The sequence below is a fragment of the Hemiscyllium ocellatum genome, chromosome 16, assembly GCF_020745735.1.
Source record: "Hemiscyllium ocellatum isolate sHemOce1 chromosome 16, sHemOce1.pat.X.cur, whole genome shotgun sequence".
Classification (NCBI taxonomy): Eukaryota; Metazoa; Chordata; class Chondrichthyes; order Orectolobiformes; family Hemiscylliidae; genus Hemiscyllium; species Hemiscyllium ocellatum.
In genome coordinates, this window is record NC_083416.1 from 26,654,959 (window position 1) to 26,676,586 (window position 21,628).

Here is a 21,628-nt window from a genome sequence, read left to right on the forward strand (position 1 = left end):
TAACAAAACGCAGTGGACCTATCATCGATTCTTGCAGCCTATAGCTGGTCACAGGCCTCTAGTCTGAAAAGCAACCCTACCCCACCACCCTCTGTAACCTACCTTCAAGCCAATTTTGTACCTAAATGGCTAGTTCTCCCTGTATTCCAAATTATCTAACCTCGTTAACCAGTCTACCATGCAGAAACTTGTTGAACATCTTATTGAAGTCTTTCAAGATAATGTCGCTCTCATTACGAATTGATAAGGTTCATGCTTTTTTTTATCCAGAAATAAAATCTCATAAGACCCGCCACAACAAGAAAGGGTTTAACAAGGAAATATAAAACATATTTCAGCTTGTTTTTGTGAAGAGAACAGAATAGAGGCCATAGATATAAACGTAGACACTAATAAAGCCAAATGAAGAATTGAGAAGAAATTTCCTTACTACGCCTGCATAAATATGGGACACACCACCGTAAGGTGTAACTGGGCTGATTAACACAGACACAAACAAGGGAAAATCATACAATATTTCTCACAGGAAGGAATAGAATAATACTTTAATAGGGTAGAAGAGTGGGAGGTGGTTCAGGTGGTGCATAAACAATGGCATGGGTCAGTTGAGCTGAATGGCATGTTACTGTGCTGTAAATGCCAATCAAAACTATCACACATAGGATTTCAAAATAAAATTTGCCAAATAAAATTACAACACAGCCTTAAGATTGAAGATATATTTCCAATTATAAAGCAAGCAATATTAATTATGAATAGTATTATTTTTAGTTCTATCCTGCAGATTACAAGCTATTTTGCAATTTAATATCTTTTACTAATACTGTGCAGTTAATGTACCAAGAATAATTATGTCTTTACATCAATAGTATAAATGTGTTCTTGCTAAAGCGGGGGCAAAGTCATTACTTTTCATACTACATCAGAGTGGTTAAAACTTTAGCTCTTGGAAACATTGAGCAACGTAATTTTTAAAACATATTGCATATCTTGACTCAAATATTAATTAATTCTGATCATAAGCAAACTGAAGTGTTCCTGTTATTACTGTAAAGTCAGGAATTTAATGGAAAAAGTTTACACATCTACCTGCGGCATTGCCAAGCCCACATCTGGCTTATTCAAGCAAGTTCTTTTCTGCAGTCTTGGTCGAGCTGTTTCCAGTTTTACTAAATGGTTGAAGTGATTTTAAAAATGTTAACTAGAGGTTCAACTATCACTTCACTGAAGTTTTCTTCTGGTCAGATGTTCCTTCTAATTTGCAAACCTAACAGAAAATAAAATCATTTACATAATTACTCCAGCATACTTAAGCATTACTTAAAATCATAATATTTAATTCTGCAGTTTCTTACATTTATTTACATCAATTTGCTTGCTTCTTGAAGTTTTTCACTTGAGGCACAGTTCCTGACATTAATTACTTTTCCAAAACACACTCTCACAATTATGTCCATTAGAATATCATAGTACAAGAAATAGATGGGCAATTCTAATGCAGATCTTAAGATCAACTTTCGGGAAAAGATGGGATCAAAGAAACTTTCAGGAATGATGGAACAAGGGAATGCCAACTGTTAACAATATTTAACAGTAACATTTAGTGAAGATTTAGACATCATATGTACCTGAACACAGAACAACTGGTTTTCTGTTGGCTGTTAGAAGAGACATTTGTTTCATTTTTTTTAAAGAACAGGAATCAAACTACTCAGTGAATGTAGAACAACCTATCTACAAGGTGTTAGTAGCCACGTCCAACCATTTCAACAGGAACTCGTTCCCACCCCATCAATGGAAAGAAACATTTAGTGCAAAAATAATTATCTGGTATATCAACCCATCTTGACATTCATTTTTGAAAAAAAGCTAAAAAATATACAAATAAAACTTGCAATCCTCTGAATCATACATGCTAGAAAAACTTAAAAACTGTAGTTTCTAACACAAGCAAATTCTGAAGCGATTTTAACCATACATCCTGGACAAGTACAATGCCTGCATGACAGTGCGTTATAGGCTATCTTGAACCGGAAACTAAAAAATATCTCAGATGTCAATAAATGAAATTGTTTGATTCTAAAATGACAGACATTTACATCAAGACGACAATCCTGCCATTGATTCAGTTGATGATATTTGTGTCTCCAAGTCAGAGGTCTGTGGGTTCAAGTCTCATACTATATTTTGAAAATATAACATACTGAAGTATCTGTCTAGGTTGTATCAAATGCTCTGTTGTTGATGGTACAGATTTTCAGGTAAAATTTTAACTACTTGGATATCCCATCGGATCTGGTGGATGGAAAGATACAGCACTCTTCAAAGGATGCAGAACCAAAATTATTCTTTAACAACCCTACCAAAGAAAAAGTATGGCAATCTATTAAATTATATTTCTTCTCTTAAATACAGATAGCTAAATCCACTGCACTTCAAGTAAAAACTAATTAATTGATTGTGAAATGATCTGGGACATCCTGGGAGACATGATTAGATTTTCTTTAAAAATATTTATTTATGGGGCATGGGTATCACTGGCAACTCCAACATTTAGTTCATCCCTATTTTGATGTTTGTATTCAGATAGATATATGGCTGAGCCAAGTACATGAAGGAATCAGTTGAAAGGTCTAAGGGAAAATTGTAGTTAATGTAATATATTAAAGGCCACCATGTGCCTCTTTGCTAGAGGCAAAATAAGAAAAAGCAATATGGGGAAAAATGTGGTTTAGGATGATTTGAGGCATAAATAGCCGAGAAAATAAAAAACAGATTCAGGACAAATCTTTAATTTGTAAGTTCAAATCAGAGAGCAATGTGATGAAGCATAACGATTACAATTTATAATACTTATTGTAGTCCACATACTAAGGAGAAATACCGCGCACACAAATATTCAAACTATTTTTGAATAAAGTTTCAAAACTCACAGGCAAATTGCAAGTTACCACAGAATTTATATATTTTGAAATTAATGTATGCTCAGTAATAGGAACAAAAAGCATCAGTTGGAAAATCGACGTTTCAGGCAAAAACTCTTCATCAGGATAGGCTTTTGCCCGAAACGTTGATTTTCCTGCTCCTCGGATGCTGTCTGACCTGCTGTGCTTTTCCAGCACCACTCTGATCTAAACTCTGGTTTCCAGCATCCTCACTTTTGCCCAACAAAAAGCATCACACTGCCATCTACCAGTAAAGCCTACAACTACACTTTCACAGGAAACATTGTGTAACAATTCTACAAAGTGCTTATATGCAGTTTCCATTATGCATAGCAGGAAGTAAAGGCTTGTGACAAGAAAGAACCCCCATTAAGATCTCTTATTTTGCCAATGCAACAGGAAGCACATTTTGAAAAGATATTCCAAGCACATCACAACATTTGAGAGCTGTGGAAAAGTACTACTATCCTGTGCAAATAACGCATGTGTGCTTTAGTTTGCAATTTCAGAGGTAATCAATCATTACAATGATTTAAATATGTCCAATATTATGAATACAATCAACTGTAGATTGAACAAGAATCAATTAGAAGCATTATTAGCATTAAAGGCATCTTCTTGCTATAATATATGGACTCATTTCCATTTAAGTTAAGTATGCTTTCTGGCTAACACAGAACATAAATTTCAATGGTGGCTCAAGGACTAAGGGAAAGAGAATGCAGTTTCTCACATATGGCACAACAAGACCTGGTGGAAGAGGAGAAGGAAGAAAAAGAACAGATGTCTTAAAGTAGATAAGGTAATATAGATAATTGAGGAGGATACTCACAGGGAGATATACTGTTATTTGTGGCCACCTTCTCTGGGAAATGGGGAGTCCATTTTTTATTCTGCTGTAGATATGCCAGAGGACAGCCTCGTAAGGCCAAGCTTCAGAAAGTGGCCGATTGCTCTAAATACCCAAATACCTGATGCAATAAAAAAACCTGCCTGAAAACTTAAGATTGTGGCTTGTAAGATCATGAGACCACCTGCAGTTTAGTCCATTGCTTTATTTACAGTCTGGAACTCATCCCATCTATTTAACAGTTTGGACAATTCCAGCTGACAGTCTAGGTGGTTCAACATCTTGCAGTATCTGATAACAGAGGACTCAGCACCCACTGCAGCTGTTGCAACTTACAAGTGCTACGTTCTCCACAGATCAATGAATTGCAGTGCAACCTCAATCATCTGCCATTACTGGCTCAAGTTTCCTTGTTGAAAGAGACTAACTAGCACGCCTGTATCCAGATCACTAAGCTGGTTAAACAGACCCACCCTCCAGTAGGAGCATGGATGTAATGGATCAGGAAACAACTGGTCTCTCTGTAGGTGGCTGAATTCCTGCTCCTTCCCCTCCACTTCATCACTGCCCTTACAGCTGCCTGTTAGCAGAACACCTTAAGCTCGTGTTGGTATAGAGCAATATGATGTGTTGTCATCACAATTCAGCCTCTTGTGCCCCATTGGGGGTCTCTAACCAGCCTTCTTTTCATAAGTAGCATTCATTCATCCTGTGGGGCGTTCCATTCTGGCTGCACTGCTTAGAAGCACAAAGGTGGACAAGAATATTTGTATTAAGAATATGCATGACAGATAGTAAAATGTGAATTCAAATCTGGAATACAAACGACCCAAATGGTGAGCACACAACCACTGACTGTTGTAAACAAAATAAATGATTCAGGTATGATGTTTAGGGAAAGAATTACTTTAGGTTAGATTACTTGCAGTGCGAAAACAGGCCCTTCAGCCCAACAAGTCCACACCGACCCGCCAAAGCGCAACTCACCCAGACCCATTCCCCTACATTTACCCCTTCACCTCACACTAAGGGCATTTTATCATGGTCAATTCATCTAACCTGCACATTTTTGGACTGCAAGAGGAAACCGGAGCACCCGGAGGAAACCCATGCAGACATGGGGAGAATGTGCAAGCTCCACATAGAGAGTTGCCTGAGGCGGGAATTGAACCCAGGTCTCTGGCGCTGCAAGGCAACAGTGCTAACTGTTGTGCCACTGTGTCGCCCATGATCTGACATCCTTACCTGTATGGTCAAAAAGTGTGATGCTGGAAAAACACAGCTGGTCAGACAGCATCTGAGGAGCAAGAGAGTCAACATTTTAAGCAGAAGCTCTTCATCAAGAATATAGATGGGATGGGGGGCAAGGGGGCTGAGAGATAAATGGGAGGGCAAAGGTAGCTGGGATTGCAATAGGTGGGGGGTGATGATGATAGGTTGGAGTGGAGGGTGGAACAAATAGGTGTTCCAGGAAAGGACAGGTAGGACAGTTTATATAGGTGGCGCCATGTTGGAGGGTTGGATCTGGGTTAAGGTGGGGAGAGGAGAGATCTGGAAACTGGTGAAATCAACATTGAACCTGTGTAGTTGGAGGGTCCCAAGGTAGAAGATGACGTGTTCTTCCTCCAGGCATCGGGTGGCTAGAATTTGGTGGTGGAGGCGGCCCAGGATCTGATTCTGGACCCACACCAATGTAGCTCACTTTTAACCACTCTCCTCTTGGCAACTAGGGCAATAAAAGTTTGCCCAGCAGCACCACCCTTATTCCATCAACTAGTACAAAAATCTTGTACATGAAGATATCTAAATCTTCATGTAGCTTCCTGAAATGGAACAAAGCAGATGACAACAGCTACCAAAAGGTCAAGGTTGGAAACTAAGAAAAACATTTCCAGAGAAAGTAACATTCTTACTAACAAAAATGTATAACACAACTGTAAGTTGTCAGGGTTATGAACATCCTCTAATGTTCGATTCTGAACCCCTGGAGCAGTTAAAAACTGATACAGATGTGTGGACATGGGTTACATCATGATCAAAGCAAAAACAAGGCATGGCCTTTGCAGTGTCACTTCCGAATATAAGTATTTTGAGAGTTGAACACAAGAATTAGAAGGGGTAATTGACCATATAGCTTAATAAGCCTTATTTGCCATTTGATGGGTTTTAACTTCACTTTCCCACCAGCTGCCCTTATCCCTCAATTCCAAGACTTTGTTAAATATATTTAAGGCTGGAACAGACAGATCAATGGACCATCAATAACCAGCAGACGTAGAGAATCCCTAAGATTTACAATGCTTTCTGTAAATTAATTTTTCATCTCAATCCTAAAATATCAGCCCCTTATTCTGACAGTCTCTCATGGTTTACATTCCCTGACCAGAAGAAACATTTAGTCTAATCTACCCTTTCAAGCCAATTTAGAATCTTGTATGTTTGGATGAGATCAACTCTCATTTTTTGGAACTCTGAAGAATACACGTCAAACCCTTTCATCCCAGGGGCCAATTTAGTGTTGTATATTGTTTCATGGAACATGATTTTCACTGGCTAAGCCAGCATTCACTACCAACCCCTGCCCTATCATCGCAAATCACCTCTGCCTCCAATGCAAGTCAGGAGGATACTGGAGTGTTGGGATAAATTTATAAGAAAATGTGATCTGCTAAATACCCACAAGTCTTGGCAGACTTTCGAAAATAAGAAATGTATAAAATTGCCTTTGAAGTAACAAAATGTCTCACTATTTCCTCACAACATGACTTAAAAAACTATCACACAGAGCCACACAAGAAAATATTAGGTAAGAAGGCGAAAAGCTTGATTGAATAAAGGTTTGAAGAGCTGTGTGAAAGGAGGTAATGAAATGGAAAGATGGAGTGATGTATACATGAAAATAGATTTGGGACATAGGCAGGGAAAACATGCTAACCAATGCTGAAGCAATTACAACTGGAAAATATGCTAGTGAGCACTGAGCATTGGAATAGCTGGTTTGATCAACTGAACATGTTGCTCAAGAAATGGTGTAGGAGCAAGACAATAAAAGAGCCCATGGTGTTGGAGGCAGTATACTGTTGTGCTGGGACCACAATAGTTTATAATCTATATGAATAACTTGAAGGGCGGAAGCAAACGTACTTCAGCCAAATTTGCAGACAATAATAAGTGAAACGGCAAATTAAATTACAGTAGAGGAAAGATGTTGGGGTTATCATACAATCACTAAGGGGCAGAAAGAGGCCATTCAGCCCATCATGTCTGCACTGATCCTCCGATAAGTTCCCACCCAGACTCAGCCTCCCACCCTATCCCCATAACCTTGCATTTACTATGGCTAATCTATCTAGCCTGCATATCCTTGGACACTATGGGGCAATTTAGCATGGACAATCCACCTAACCTGCATTTCTTTAGAATGTGGAATGAAACCAGAGCAGAAACCCCCACAGAAACAGGGAGAACATGCAAACTCTACAGTCACCCAATGCCGGAATCGAAATGGGTCCCTGGCATTGTGAGGCGTGCTAACCACTGAGTCACCGTGACACCCAAGAATTTTTTTTTGCATTTCAGGATGCTTCCACAATAGTTTGCAGCTTTAACAGATTAGTAGAGATGGAGGTAGAAATCACAGAGCATAATAAGTTCTTCAATGTTTTCCTCAGTTAGCCTCTACAAGAAAGGTGATAATTATTTTTAAAACTGTATCTGGGAGGGTAGTGCAGAATAATGAATGGATGGAACAAGACAAGATGCTGAAAGAAAGACAAAATTACAGGTGAGTAAAGGGTCAGGCCAAAGTGTGATCATGTGATAAATGCTACATTTAAACCATGACATTCTTAACAGAGCAAGTGGTAGTAGTAGTAGACAGCCAGGAGGTTCATCAAGGGAAAAGCTCTTGTCACCCCTCAACCCAGCTGCTTTAAAAGTCATAATTATCTATGATTTCACCTATATTAAGTTTATAAATGGCAAGGGAATTGTTAATAAGTGAATAATCATCCTCGAGATCCACACAATCAGCAAAAGACAAGAGTTGACTCACTGATAGAGCCAAATGGATTAGCAAATGATGGAGGGCAAGGTGGATGGAAGCTCACTGGCAAAGTTAATATATCATGGACTTTCAGACACAAAAGCAGACATTGCTGTAAAAACTCTGTGGAGAGAAAATAAAGTTAACCTTTTGGGTCCAGTGACTCTTCTTCAGAACATTGATATCATGGATTTGTTTAAAAGATTGCCAAAATTCAATTTAGGGTTGCTGTTTCAATAGAATTGCTAGATTGTACTAAGGTGTATATGGCTATATTCTTGAAAATTTAAAGACAAGCAGAAGACAAAAACAGCTTCTGCAGATCTGGCTGTTGCAAGAGATGAAAGCTAGAACCACAATCAAATTTCAGTTGAGGAGAGTCACACCAGCAGAACGGGAGTTCAGTTTTTGACGAGTCTCCGGCCTATTATCAGAGATGGAAAGAGATTTCTGACCAACAGTTCAAGTAGGCAAACCTTTTCTTAAAGTTGAGTAAGAAATATTTGCTGGTATCGGTGCATCTCAGGGAGTTAGTAAACCAAGTTTATGATGATGAATATGCAGAAAAATGTGAAATGCTGGCCATTAGTTGAGTCATAAATTAAAGAATTAAGAAGAAGTGATGCTTCATTGAGTTGATTGTGATATTGATGGCAAAAGGGTTAATATTTTCTTTTGGCAGTTAGAATCTTGCAAATTGTCTTATTTATATAGTTACATTTATTACTAAAAATGAAATAGATGTTCCTCTGCTAAAAGTACATTGTCCACCTCATGTTCAGTGACTGACTAAAAAATTGAATATCATAAGACTTATCCATCAAGTCAGGTTTCATTCTGGGATCTGACTTGACTAGTATTACCATTCGCTGAAATTATAATAATAAAGACTTGTTTATGGGGTTGTAATGTGGAATTTGAGAAGTGTTATTAATAGAAAAATAGATTTTTATCTTGAGAATCAGGCTTATGGGACTTTTAAATATATTGGTTTACATAGCAAGCAAAATAAGTCTGGAATAACTTTAAATCAACAATCCTATTGAGGGGGAGTTACTCCCATTCTAGATTGCCACAGAAATATGTAACATCTAAAGAACAGACAGAGTAAAGCAAAGCTTGATTGATCAGTGGAACTGGTTGGAAGTCAGAGCCGACCAGATGCTAGTTTAAATACACCAGAATTAATTGCCGTACTGAAAACAAAGAATATTTTAAAGGCACATAAAACACTCAGAATCAAACCAAAATACATACTTGAATTTCCATCCTAACATCACCTAAAGGGAACAAAATTAGTCATTTCAAATACTAATTTTCTTGACTGATTTCATTAGTACAGCTGGTTTCATTAGTATATTCTGCATTAATATATTCTATTACACGTGAGCTTGAAGGGCTTAAAGTGAAGGCTTCCAAAAGCACTCTACTTGTTGAAACATTGGTTCTTCTGGAGTTCATGGATACTGCATTTTATTTGTCAAACATTTTGTGTGATTCTGTATGACAAGGGGTATAACAAAAGGCTGTATCCTGATTTTCTGTTATGATTTCAGACTTCAAGCATCTACATTATTTTAAATCAAAGTACTGCAGTTGATGGAAATATGAGAAAAAGACAAAATGTAGTGGAAATATAGGCAGCATCTGTGGAGAGAAATGTTGTAGAGCAAGTTTAGTTCAATTCTTAAGTGTCAAGGCTTTCCCTCTGCAGTGTGGTCTGCACTGCTAAGGACTTTCAGTTTTCGTTCTGCAATATTTGACTTAATATTTCACCCCAGTTTGAAATAATTTGGGGATTCTAATTTTTATCACTTTGTCAGTCTTTTACCAAAGAACTATTGAATTTCATTACTCCCTTTTTGGGAGCACATTATTCAACTTTCTCTTGTCTCTGTGCTCTGAAAACTAAAAGCTCTCTTAATTAGTAATATTAGAGTAGATGCACTCTCAGGTCTAATTTGATTTTCAGAGATAGCATTTCTTGCCTGCTATGAGCTTTTACTCAACACTATTTTCTCACACTCTTCCCCATATCCCTTGTCTTTAATATCTAGAATCAATCTATTGAAACACATATTTAAAATGCTGCAGGAAACTGAGTTAAACTTCGAGCAAAAACAAACAACTCCATTAATGGGAAATATTTGAACAACTGTGGAGAACAGCAGTTCAGGTTCCAAGGATAGTTTGCATCAGAAAAGATTTGAGCAGCAACATAAAAATCAAAAGAATAATTTTCTGTTCTAGCACTCAGTATAGTTTTAAAAATCTTCTATTATTCCTCATTGCAGCCATGTCTAAGGTCGAAGGCCTAAATTTGAGGTAAGCGGTTTGGAGCAGATCTGAGGATTTTTTTTCCACTCAGAATTTGGTTCTTTGATGAACGTGCTACCTGTGAGGGTGGTGGAAGCAAGTACTCTCACAACATTTATGCAGCATCAGGATGAGTACTTAAAATGTCAAAGCATAGTAGGCAATGAACCAAATGCAGATTTTAAACGGGCTTAGTATAGTTTGGTGTTTGTTGGTCAGGCGAGACACAGTGGGTCAAAATGGCCTGTTTCTGTGCTGTACAATTCTCTCTCTCTAAAAAGAACTGTTTAGATTTACAATACAATGCATTAGTTGAATTAGGGAGGGAGAAAAGCTGAAGGCTTTTTAAAAAGTACATGGGATGCCACAACAGAAATTTAGGTATGGTAGGGCATAAACCATTTTGAATAGCAAATGTCAATTCTTTCTTTTACTTTTATGGTTATGCTCAAATCTCTTCTTCTGCAAATGATACTTAGAACCTGAGCCATTGTTCTTCACAATGCAAGCCAATGGAGTTTCCAACATTGAAAAAGGACAGATTTTTAATATAGACTGAGCAAATAATGTATAGTTTGCAGCAGCAACATTTTATTGAGTTTCTGACAAGATAATATGTCATTAACAGAGATATATAAATAAGTTTGAAAACTTAAACCTCAGGAAGCAGTATTAAAATGAGTTTATCATTTAAATAGTGAAATTTTCTGGATTCCTGACTGATACCACCATGCTCTTATCCCTACTTTGGTGCAGTTTTATTTGAGAATAGTTTGCGCTGCATGCTTAAAATATTGAAATCTTGAATCAAAGCTTGTTACCAGAATTATATATTTTAAAGTTTTGTTTTTGACTGTTTAAAGCACAAGTTACCAACCTATAGCTAATCTTCATGTTAATGTTAATCCTAACCAGCTACAGATGAATGAAGAGAAACAAAAAGATCAATTTTTGCCCTGCAAGCCTCCCCCACTATATAATATGATCAAGGTTGATCTGGTTGCAACTTCAAATCCCACACTCACTGAACCCTGATAATCTTTCACTCCCTAGCTTACCAAGGATTATCCACGTTTCTTTCTTTCCAGAAAGAATTCCAAAGATTCACAGCCCTCAGAGAGAGAGAGAGAGAGAAAAAAAATCGTCTTATCTCTGATTTAAAGGTCCAACCACCTGCGTTTAAACTGCTACCCATTTCTGGATTTGTTCATAAAAAGAAACATCCTTTTCTCATTAATCCTGTTAACAAAAGCCTTATGCTTCAAACAAATCATCTCTTTCTCTTCTAAACTCCAGTAAATATAAGCCTAGCCTGACCAATCATTCTGCATAGGTCAAGCCACTTATTTATCAAAAAATTAAACCTTCCTTGAACTTGCTCCTAGAAATTCATACCCCTCCTTAACTAGGGTGACCAAAACTGTACACAGCACTTCACATATTATTTATTGTTTTACACAAAATCTGTTATTGCAATTCAAAGCAGAATTACTTTTCCTCAACATGACAGATACATGGTAGTCACAAATATACGATCCCTACTGACTTGATATTCTGTCGCTTAGTTTGGCATTTTTCATAGTTCTGCACTCTCATTTACTTTCCTTTTGTATTTTGACTCATTACAATTAAATTGTACATAACGCAACAGCATGTAATAATATATTTATCACGCACCTTTAATGTAATGAAAGAACCAAAGGCACTTCACTGGAGCCTTATACAACACAGCATGACATAAAGCCACATGAGGAAACACTGAGTCAGTTGACCAGTAACTTGGTCAAAGAAGTAGGCTTTAATAAGGAAGAAGGCAAGGTGAAGAAGCAGAGATGTGTAAGCAAGGAGTTCCAGAGCATGAGGCCCAGACAACTGAAGAATTTCCACTAATTATAGAGTGCACAATAAGCTAGAAATAGAGCAAAAATGTCTCGGAGGATTATGTACTGGAAGAACTTAGAGAGACATGGAATGGCAAGGCCAATTTGAAAAACAGTCTGAGAATACTGAAGCTGAAGCACTGTTTGACAAGGACCCAATGTAGGTCAGCAAGTACAAAGGTGAGGGGTAACAGTGCTTGCTATACATTGAGATATATACACAGGAATTTTGAATAAACCCAATCCTAGAGGTAAAATGTGGATGGACAGGCAGCTGTGTGTTAGAATGGGAGAGTGTGAGGACTGTAGATGCTGGAGGTCAGAGTCAATAAGTGTGGCGCTGGAAAAGCACAGCAGGTCAGGCAGCAGCTGAGAAACAGCAGAGTCCATGTTTTGGGCATAAGCCCTTCATCATGACTGTTTGGGGAGGTGAGGGGAGGGGAGAGGGCAGGGGGGTGGAGCTGAAGGAGGGAGGTAGCTTGGAAGGTGATGGTCAGAGCAGAGGATGGAGCAGAAAAGGAAGATAGACCAGTAGGAAAGTTCAAGAGGGCGCTGCCCAGTTGGAGGGTTGGATCTGGGATAAGGTGGGGAAGGAGGAGATAAGGAAACTGGTGAAGTCGATGTTGATGTTGTATGGCTGGAGGATCCCAAGGCGGAAAATGAGGCGTTCATCCTCCAGGCATCAGGTAGCTTGGATTTGGTGGTGGAGGCGGCCCAGGAATTGCATTTCCTTAGTTGAGTGGGAGGGGGAGTTGAAGTGGTCAGCCACAGGTGGTGGGGTTGTTGAGTGCGTGTGTCCCAGAGATGTTCTCTCAACCATTCCAAAAGTTGACGCCCTGTCTTCCTAATGTAGAGAAGACCACATCAAGAGCAACGGACACAGCAGAGGAGATGTTTGCACATGCAGAAAAATCTCTGCCCAACATGGAAGGATCCTTTGGGGTGAGGGTGTAAGTTTTACACCTCTTTTGCTGGCAAGGAAAGTTGCTGGTAGTGGAGGGTGAGTTAGTGGGGGGGCGTGGACCTAATGAGGGAGTCACGGAGAGAATGGTCTCTAGGGCCTTCTCCACTGCCAGAGCCAAGCTACCAACACCTAGAGGAAGAACACCTCACCTTCTTCTGTGGGATCATCCCACCACATCAATGTTGATTTCATCAGTTTCCTCATTTCCCCTCCCCCATTCTTATTCAGGCTCCAACCCTCCAACTTGACATCACCCTCTTGAACCTGCCCATCTTCCTTTCCACGTATCTGCTCCACTGTCCGCTCTGACCTATCACCATCACAGCCCCCAGATTCATCTTACCCCCCCCCTTTATTTATCTCTCAACTCCCTTCCTCCCCATATTCCTGAAGGGCTTATGGAGTTAGCAGCTCAGGAACAAAATTTGGAACAGGAACTGAAAACAATGATTTGTCTTCTCAACACAATAAAAAGGAATTTTAAAAAAATAAAATTCAAACACAAATGTAAAGATAGATGTTTCTGTCCACTATACTATTATGATGCTATACATTATAGCACAGATAAGGCGGGGGGGAGTAAAAGCAAAGTGAGGCCAATCAGTGCACTTTTCAAAAATTCATTTATGAAATGTGGACATCACTGGCCTGGTCAGCACTTATTGCCCTAAATGTCTAGAAGGCAGTTGAGAGACAACCACATTGCTATGCATGGAGGCCGTACATGGTAAGGATAGCAGACTTCCTTCCTTGAAGGACATAATTTAACCAACTGGACTTTTCTGACAATCAGCTGCAGTTTCCCTACATCCCTATTCTACCACAAAAAATGGAAAGGGGGAAATACTGTACAGGAAATAATGCAATGAAGGGATAGTGGTAATCTCTGAGACAATGGCAGAAACACTGTTCATGAACATTATAGAGGCAGGTGCGACGTAATAAGCCTCTTTTTTCTCCCAAACAGGCTTGATCTAATGCTCACTTTAAATCTTTACCCATGTCTCTGGACTAAAAGAACACATTCTGTTAAAATGTGTTTACTGTAAATGAACTAAAAGATGTGGCAAGCTAAACAAATTGCTGAAGAAATGGAGGGTTCTGATGAAAGGTTACTGAACTGTTTGTCTCTCCACAGATGCTGCGAGATCTGCTGACTTTCTGTAGCACTTTGTTTTTGTTTCAGATCTCCAGCCTCCACAGTTCTTTGTTTTTATTTCCATAATGAGCCCATACCCTGGAAGGAGAGGAGAATGAAATCTGGACTCGAGTGTCAATAAAACCCATCACATCAACTGGCACCAGCAATATCAAACACGAGCTTGCACCTTTTTTCATTTAACTCCCAGTTGATAACATTACGTTTTAGAAGTCATAAGCATTAAATGACATTTTCTTCCCTATCTACTTAAAAGGGTCAAGAGATGCTGTTACACAACCATGACTGATTAATTAAATCACCAACGTGAACCTTTGATATTATTTTATACTCTCCAAAAGTTTCGTGTCATATCATATGTTGTAAATTCATGACTTAAGAAAAGCTAACAATCAAATATGTGCTAAAGCAGAGAAAATCTTATGTATTGGTGCTCTTGAAAGAGAAAGTTAAAAAAAGTTAGGATTTTCAGCAGTATTGTGAATTAATTACTTATGAAACTATATGAACTTGGTGAATGCTAAAGATTACTGAGATTCATACTTGCAAGTATGATCTACAGATTTAATCAGGCAAAATTCAAAATTTCAAAATAAACAATACAGTTGATTACGTCTACATTCACAAGTCAGGAAAACGTATTTTGAACATGCTACAATCTGATAAATGATAGTGTTTTGACAAACAAATTCAATTCTCTGACTCTAACAATACTTTGGTACAGAAACTGTCAAGAATAAGCATTAACTTGAATGAAACTTGTCACATCGAGGTCTTGCTTCATTGAAGTATAATATTGCCTAACAGGGAAGGCAGATGAACTCAGGGCATGGTTAGGAACACGGGACTGGGATATCACAGCAATGACAGAAACATGGCTCAGGGATGAACAGGACTGACAACTTAATGTTTCGGGATACAAATACTGCATGAAGGATAGAAAGGAGGCAAGAGAGGAGGGGGAGTGGTATTTTTCATAAAAAATAGCATTACAGCTGCACTGAGGGAGGATATTCCTGGAAATACATCCAGGGACGTTATGTGGATGGAACTGAGAAGTAAGAGAGAAATGATCACCTTATTGGGAATGTAGTATCAATCCCCTAATAGTCAGAGGAAAATTGAGAAACAAATTTGTAAGGAGATCTCAGTTACCTGTAAAAATAATAAGGTAAGGAATTTTAACTTTCCTAACAAGACTGGGACTGCCATAGTGTTAAGGATTTAGATGAAGAGGAACTTGTTAAGTATGCACAAGAAAATTTTCTGATTCAGTATGTCGATGTACCTACATACAGCAAAATTTGACCTACTCTTGAGAAATAAGGCAGGGCAGGTGATTGAGGTGTCAGTGGGAGGGCACTTTGGGGCCAGTGGCCATAATTCCATTAATTTTAAAACAGTGATGGCAAAGGATAGACCAGATCTAAAAGTTGAAGTTCTAAACTGGAGGAAGGCCAATTTTGACGGTATTAGGCAAGAACTTTCAAAAGCTGATTGGGGGCAGATGTTCGCAGGTAAAGGGACGGCTGGAAAATTGGAAACCTTCAGAAATGAGATAACGAGAATCCAGAACAAGTATATTCCTGTCAGGCTGAAAGGAAAGGCTGGTAGGTATAGGGAATGCTGGATGACTGAAGAAATTGAGGGTTTGGTTAAGAAAAAGAAGGAAGCATATGTCAAGGATAGACAGGATAGATCGAATGAATCCTTAGAACAGTATAAAGGCAATAGTAGGATACTTAAGAGGGAAGTGAGGAGGGCAAAAAGGAGACATGAGATAGCTTAGGCAAATATAATTAAGGAGAATCCAAAGGGTTTTTACAAATACATAAAGGACAAATGGGTAACTAGGGACAGAATTGGGCCGCTCAAGATCAACAAGGTAACCTTCGTGTGGAGCCATACGAGATGGGGCAGATACTAAACGAGTATTTTGCCTCAGTATTCACTGTGGAAAAGGAGATGGAAGATAATAGAATGTAGGGAAATAGATGGTGAGATCTTGGAAAATATCCATATTACAGAGGAGGAAGTGCTGGACGTCTTGAAAAGCATAAAAGTGGATAAATCCCCAGGCCCTGATCAGGTGTTCCCTAGAACTCTGTGGGAAGCCAGGGAAGTGATTGCTGGGCCTCTTACTGAGATATTTGTATCATCGATAGTCACAGATGAGGTGCCAGAAGACTGGAGGTTGGCTAACGTGGTACCACTGTTTAAGAAAGGTAGAAAGGACAAGTCAGGGAACTATAGACCAGTGAACTTGATGTTGGCAGTGGGCAAGTTGTTGAAGGGAATCCTGAGGGACAGGATGTACATGTATTTGGAAAGGCAATGACTGATTAGGGATAATCAACATGGCTTTATGCGTGGGAAATCATGTCTCACAAACTTGATTGTTACTTTTTCAAAAAAACTCAAAGATGATTAATGAGGGCAGAGCAGTAGATGTGATCAATATGGATTTCAGTAAGACATTCGACAAGGTTCCCCATAGGATACTGGTTAGAACTCATGGAATAGAGGGAGAACTCGCCATTTGGATACAGAACTGGCTCAAAGGTAGAAGACAGAGGATGGTGGTGGAGGGTTGTTTTTCAGACTGGAGGCCTGTGACAAGTGGGGTGCCACAAGGATTGGTGTTGGGTCCACTACTTTTCATCATTTATGTAAATGATTTGGATGCAAGCATAAGAGGTATAAGTTAGTAAGTTTGCAGATGACACCAAAATTGGAGGTGTAGTGACAGCGAAGAAGGTTACCTCAGATTACGACGGGATCTTGATCAGATGGGCCAATGGGCTGAAAAGTGGCAGATGGGGTTTAATTTAGATAAATATGAGGTGCTGAATGTTGAGAAAACATACCTTAGCAGGACATATACACTTAATGGTAAGATCCCAGGGAGCATTGGTGAACAGAGACCTACTCTTCAAACCTTTCTGCAAAAAAATAGTCAGACAGATATTGGTGAAAAATGGTACTGGCTAAGTTCTGATGTTACCTACATAAAACAGTTAAATGTATCAAGAATGTCCACAGAAAGTATGAAAAGCAGTATTGTCTTAATGAAATATGTATATGTCATGTTGCTGGGCCGAAGGGCCTGTTTCTACACTGTAAGTAATCCAATGTAATCTGATGATCATATAAAGCTGGCATGATGAAACATATGATTTTACCAATTCAATATTTCCAAGCAAGATTGATCAAACTATTTTTCAAATTATTGCTTATAGTAAAATATTTTAAACAGCACTTTTACAGTTTAATTTCAAAATATTTTATTTGTGCTGCTAAGTATTTTGCTCAAAATGAACAAATGTTCAACACACAACAGTATGCTTTCAACATTCCTATAGAAAACAAATGACAGTAAATAACACGCGGTATTTATCAGGAGAAAGGGGCGTGGTCCCAATAGTTAGTCATACAGCAGTCCTTGAAAAACGTTTTGTTTTTAAAAAACTAAGATTAATCGCAGCATTCAGAGTCAATTCACATATATTAAATACGGTGAACGGAATGATAACATCAGCAGTCACTGCTAAATGCACCACTACATACAATCACCAGGCAACCTTCACATTATACCTTATCAACTTGTAAACATACACCACGTGTTAATATAAATTCGACATTTATCCGTGATACAAAACAACGAACACGGTAAAGGTTCCGTATTACTTAGCCATACTTTTAAACTACAGAAGTTGAGGATTTTCATCACTGTTAACCTTTTTACACAACATATTGCAAACAAACATAATTCTGCCATGTGTTTACATAAAAGGTTGGTAGGCGGGTTCGCTGGTCCATCCGACGCCTCGAAAACTACCACAAGATAGTGTTCCTTGCCACTAACTCCACGCTCTACTCAGGGTCGTTGTCAATGAGGCTGTTCTCTAGCTCTCCAGTGACAACCCTGTTCTCCTTCACATCATTTTGTTTTCGAGCCCTGTTTCTAACATGGCGACCAACACAAACAAACCCGCCGTGGGCGGGGTCCCAGCTACCAGACAGCCGACGCCGCTCCGCCTACCGACTGCTTCCATTGGTTCAGCCCCATCGGTTGACGGGGCACCCGTCTTGATGGCTATGTCTCATTGGCTCGCGGCACATCAATCAGATGACAAAACGGAGACATCAGCTTCCTCCGTCTTCATCCTCCATCACTCTCTCGCTTACTCTCTCTCCCCCTCTCCCTCGGTTGACTTCTCAATCCGATCGCCATGAAGGTAGAACAAGTACTTGCTTCAACAACAAAGAAACACTTTCGATAAAAGTTTCACCGCACCTACCTCTAGAAAGGCGTGTTGTCAGGTTGATCAGCTTCGGAGGTTGTGATGGGACGGTAAAGCAAGACGCGCGTTTGTTTTGTTGATATCTTTCTGACGGGTTCCTGGAAAGCGCGTGACTGTACTGACGGGGCCAGGGGGCGGGGTCACAGAGCAGCCAATAACAGCGCCGTTTGCCCGCCAGTCAACCTATGCTCCCCTCACTGTCCTCCCCTCCCCCAAAACAGCAGCAGCCGCCTCCGCCGCAGGTTCAATACTGGCTCTAGAGTGGAGCTCGACATGAGCGTGCGAAACATTCGTATGATTGATGCATTTGAAAAACAAAATGCATTACACAGCGTATCGCATGTTCTTTCACGAAACGACTTGTCCCCTCATCAGTTTATATTACATCTCCTTCCACACATAGATGAGAATGTGTCAAATACTTTCGATTTAAAAAAAACAATGTTAGTCTATGGGATGTTTCTTGACAGCTGTGAAAATATGGGCCAAAAATTGTGGTGATGGAAAATTACAGCAGGTCAGGCAGCTTCCGAGGAGCACGACCGTCGACGATTCGGGCATAAGCCTTTCAGGCATGGGAGAGCTGAGATCAATGTGGGGTGGGGGTAACTGGAAAGGCAATAGGTCAATGTAGGGAAAAGATGACAGTGAGAGGTTGGAATGGAGGGTGTAACTGACAGATGAGGAGGAAAATAGACTGGAAGAGGATAAAGCCCAATCAGAGGGTTGGGTCTGGGATGAGGTGGGGGGCAGAGGGAAGATGAGGAAAATGGTGAAGTTGACTTTGATGCCATGTGGTTGAAGGGTCCCAAGGCAGAAGATTAGGCATACTTCCCGCAGTCATCAGGTGACTTGGATTTGGACTTTGCATGTCAGTGGTGGAGGGGGAGGGGGAGTTGAAGTAGTCGACCACAGGGCGTTGGGGTTGTTTGGTGCATGTGTCCCAGAGATGTTCCCTGAGTTTCACGAGCTGTCTCCCATGTGTAGTTAAAAATCAGACAATACCAGGTTATAGTCCATAGGTTTATTTGGAAGCATCTGCAAATGTGTTGCTGGTCAAAGCACAGCAGGCCAGGCAGCATCACAGGAATCGAGAATTCGACGTTTCGAGCATAAGCCCTTCATCAGGAATAAGAGAGAGAGAGAGCCAAGCAGGCTAAGATAAAGGGTAGGGAGGAAGGACTAGGGGGAGGGGCGATGGAGGTGGGATAGGTGGAAGGAGGTCAAGGTGAGGGTGATAGGCCGGAGTGGGGTGGGGGCGGAGAGGTCAGGAAGAGGATTGCAGGTTAGGAGGGCGGTGCTGAGTTAAGGGAACCGACTGAGACAAGGTGGGGGGAGGGGAAATGAGGAAACTGGAGAAATCTGAATTCATACCTTGTGGTTGGAGGGTTCCCAGGCGGAAGATGAGGCGCTCCTCCTCCAGCCGTCGTGTTGTTGTGTTCTGCCGGTGGAGGAGTCCAAGGACCTGCATGTCCTCGGTGGAGTGGGAGGGAGAGTTAAAGTGTTGAATCTACTTCTAAATAAACCCGTTGGACTATAACCTGGTGTTGTGTAATTTTTAAACTTTTGTGAAAGTGAGGACTACAGATGCTGGAGATTAGAGTCGAGAGTGTGGTGCTGGAAAAGCACAGCACATCAGGCAGCATCTGAGGAGTAGGAGAATTGAGTTTTGATCCACCCAGTCAAACACTGACACCTCTTCATCATGGTTACGTGATGGATTAGGTGTTTGTAAAGTTGTTTTGAAGGTGTAGAGGTGTACTGTACCTTTAAGAGATAGGGGAAGCTGGCGAGGACTTAGAGAGGCATAGAGTGTGCTGAACAATTTAAAAATGTAACATTTGGTTGAAACAAATAGCTGGAATTATGTTACCATGGTACAAAAACAAATTCAAATTCAGCTAATCAGTTTAAGATATGCCCCAGATACCAAAATCCAATTGAATTTGAAGTTTACTGTTTGGGATGACATCAAACTAATGAAATGATCCGATGTTTGGGATATAAAATCAGACATTTTGAACAGTTAGGGTGAGAACTACAAAGAGCTGCTAAGAAGCAACAACTGTCAGCAGAATAGCTGTCTGAAAGATACCTGAACATAAGAAATTTGTGCAGCAGAACACCAAAATTGACCTATAGGAATCAACAGAGACGGTTCAATATCTGGAGCCTAGGTTTGAAATTGATTTTGCTTTAAATTTGAGAGAATTTATTGGACCACTATTGTAGAGTGGGAGGTAAAAGATAGGACTAAGAGAAAGCAGTTATGAAAAGATGTTGTTTAATGTTCTCTGTTGGATTTAAAGAATAAAACTCTTAAATTTTACTTTAAATAGTGACCTCTGGACTAGTTCTTTGCCTCTTGAAATTTAACAGATTACAGCACAAGGTGAGCTCCTGTGTGTTGGGTTTAAAGTTAACAAGAGGGGTTTACCCAGTGCCATAACAAACTGTTCAACCTCCTTGCGGAAGCAGTGTCCAGCAACCCAGCAACTGCAGTCCTCAGTTTCTCTCAGTATCTGTGAAAATATTCCTACCACTTTTCTTCTGTGTCCCATTGACACTATAAAATCAATATTTGCTTGGAATGCAGCAGCAGAAAGTACTCAGCTTATGTGGAGATGTGTGAGCTTATGTTTCAAATGAATAGCTGTTGATGCAAATTTTTCTTTAGCTTTTCCAGCATTAGCAGGTTTTTGCCCTTGTAGTGTTTATGCATGTATTAGGAAGAATTATCACCCTTTTCAAAGTTCAGGAATTTACAAGTCCTACTTGTACTACAGGAGACAGCTTGGTTTCACTCACCATTCGTTATTTGGTCACCCTTTTGGCTCCAAGAACACATTTTCAACAAGGTAATTTTATAGAAAACTCCAGAGGATTCCGATTCGCAGGGAGTGAAAGAGCCTGCATGCTGAGAGCACACGCTGCATCTAAGAGACCATCATTTTTTCCTATTAAAGCTCTCAGATAGTCTGCTTGAAAATGGGAGTTTGATATCCTTACTACCCTCAGAACCAATATTATATTAATTGTTATGAAACAGAAAATAATTAAGATGTACCTGAGAGTTGTCACTATTTATTGCTCCACTGCAGTCAAGTACCACTAACAATGTATCAATCTAGCAGCCCCATCAGCAAGAATTACACAAGTGCAGTT

The 21,628-nt window shown here is 39.7% G+C and overlaps 1 protein-coding gene across 4 annotated transcripts in view; it reads right to left on the reverse strand.

The window, feature by feature from the left end:
* The window catches only part of crebrf (creb3 regulatory factor), a 68,202-nt gene extending 49,652 nt beyond the window's left edge, over window positions 1-18,550 (reverse strand). For 3 of the 4 annotated variants that reach the window (XR_009645507.1, XM_060836746.1, XM_060836748.1), the window contains exons 1-2: window positions 18,461-18,550; window positions 1,090-1,267 (exon numbers count right to left, since the gene is read on the reverse strand). Coding sequence is in view for 3 of the 4 variants with exons in the window: in XM_060836746.1 (XP_060692729.1) it covers window positions 1,090-1,098 (9 nt within the window). In the remaining variant the exon portion in view is untranslated. Of the gene's footprint in view, window positions 1-1,089; window positions 1,268-17,026; window positions 17,102-18,460 lie in introns of all 4 variants that reach the window. The other variant, XM_060836747.1, reaches the window with a different exon arrangement.
* Between the last annotated feature and the right edge of the window lie 3,078 nt (window positions 18,551-21,628).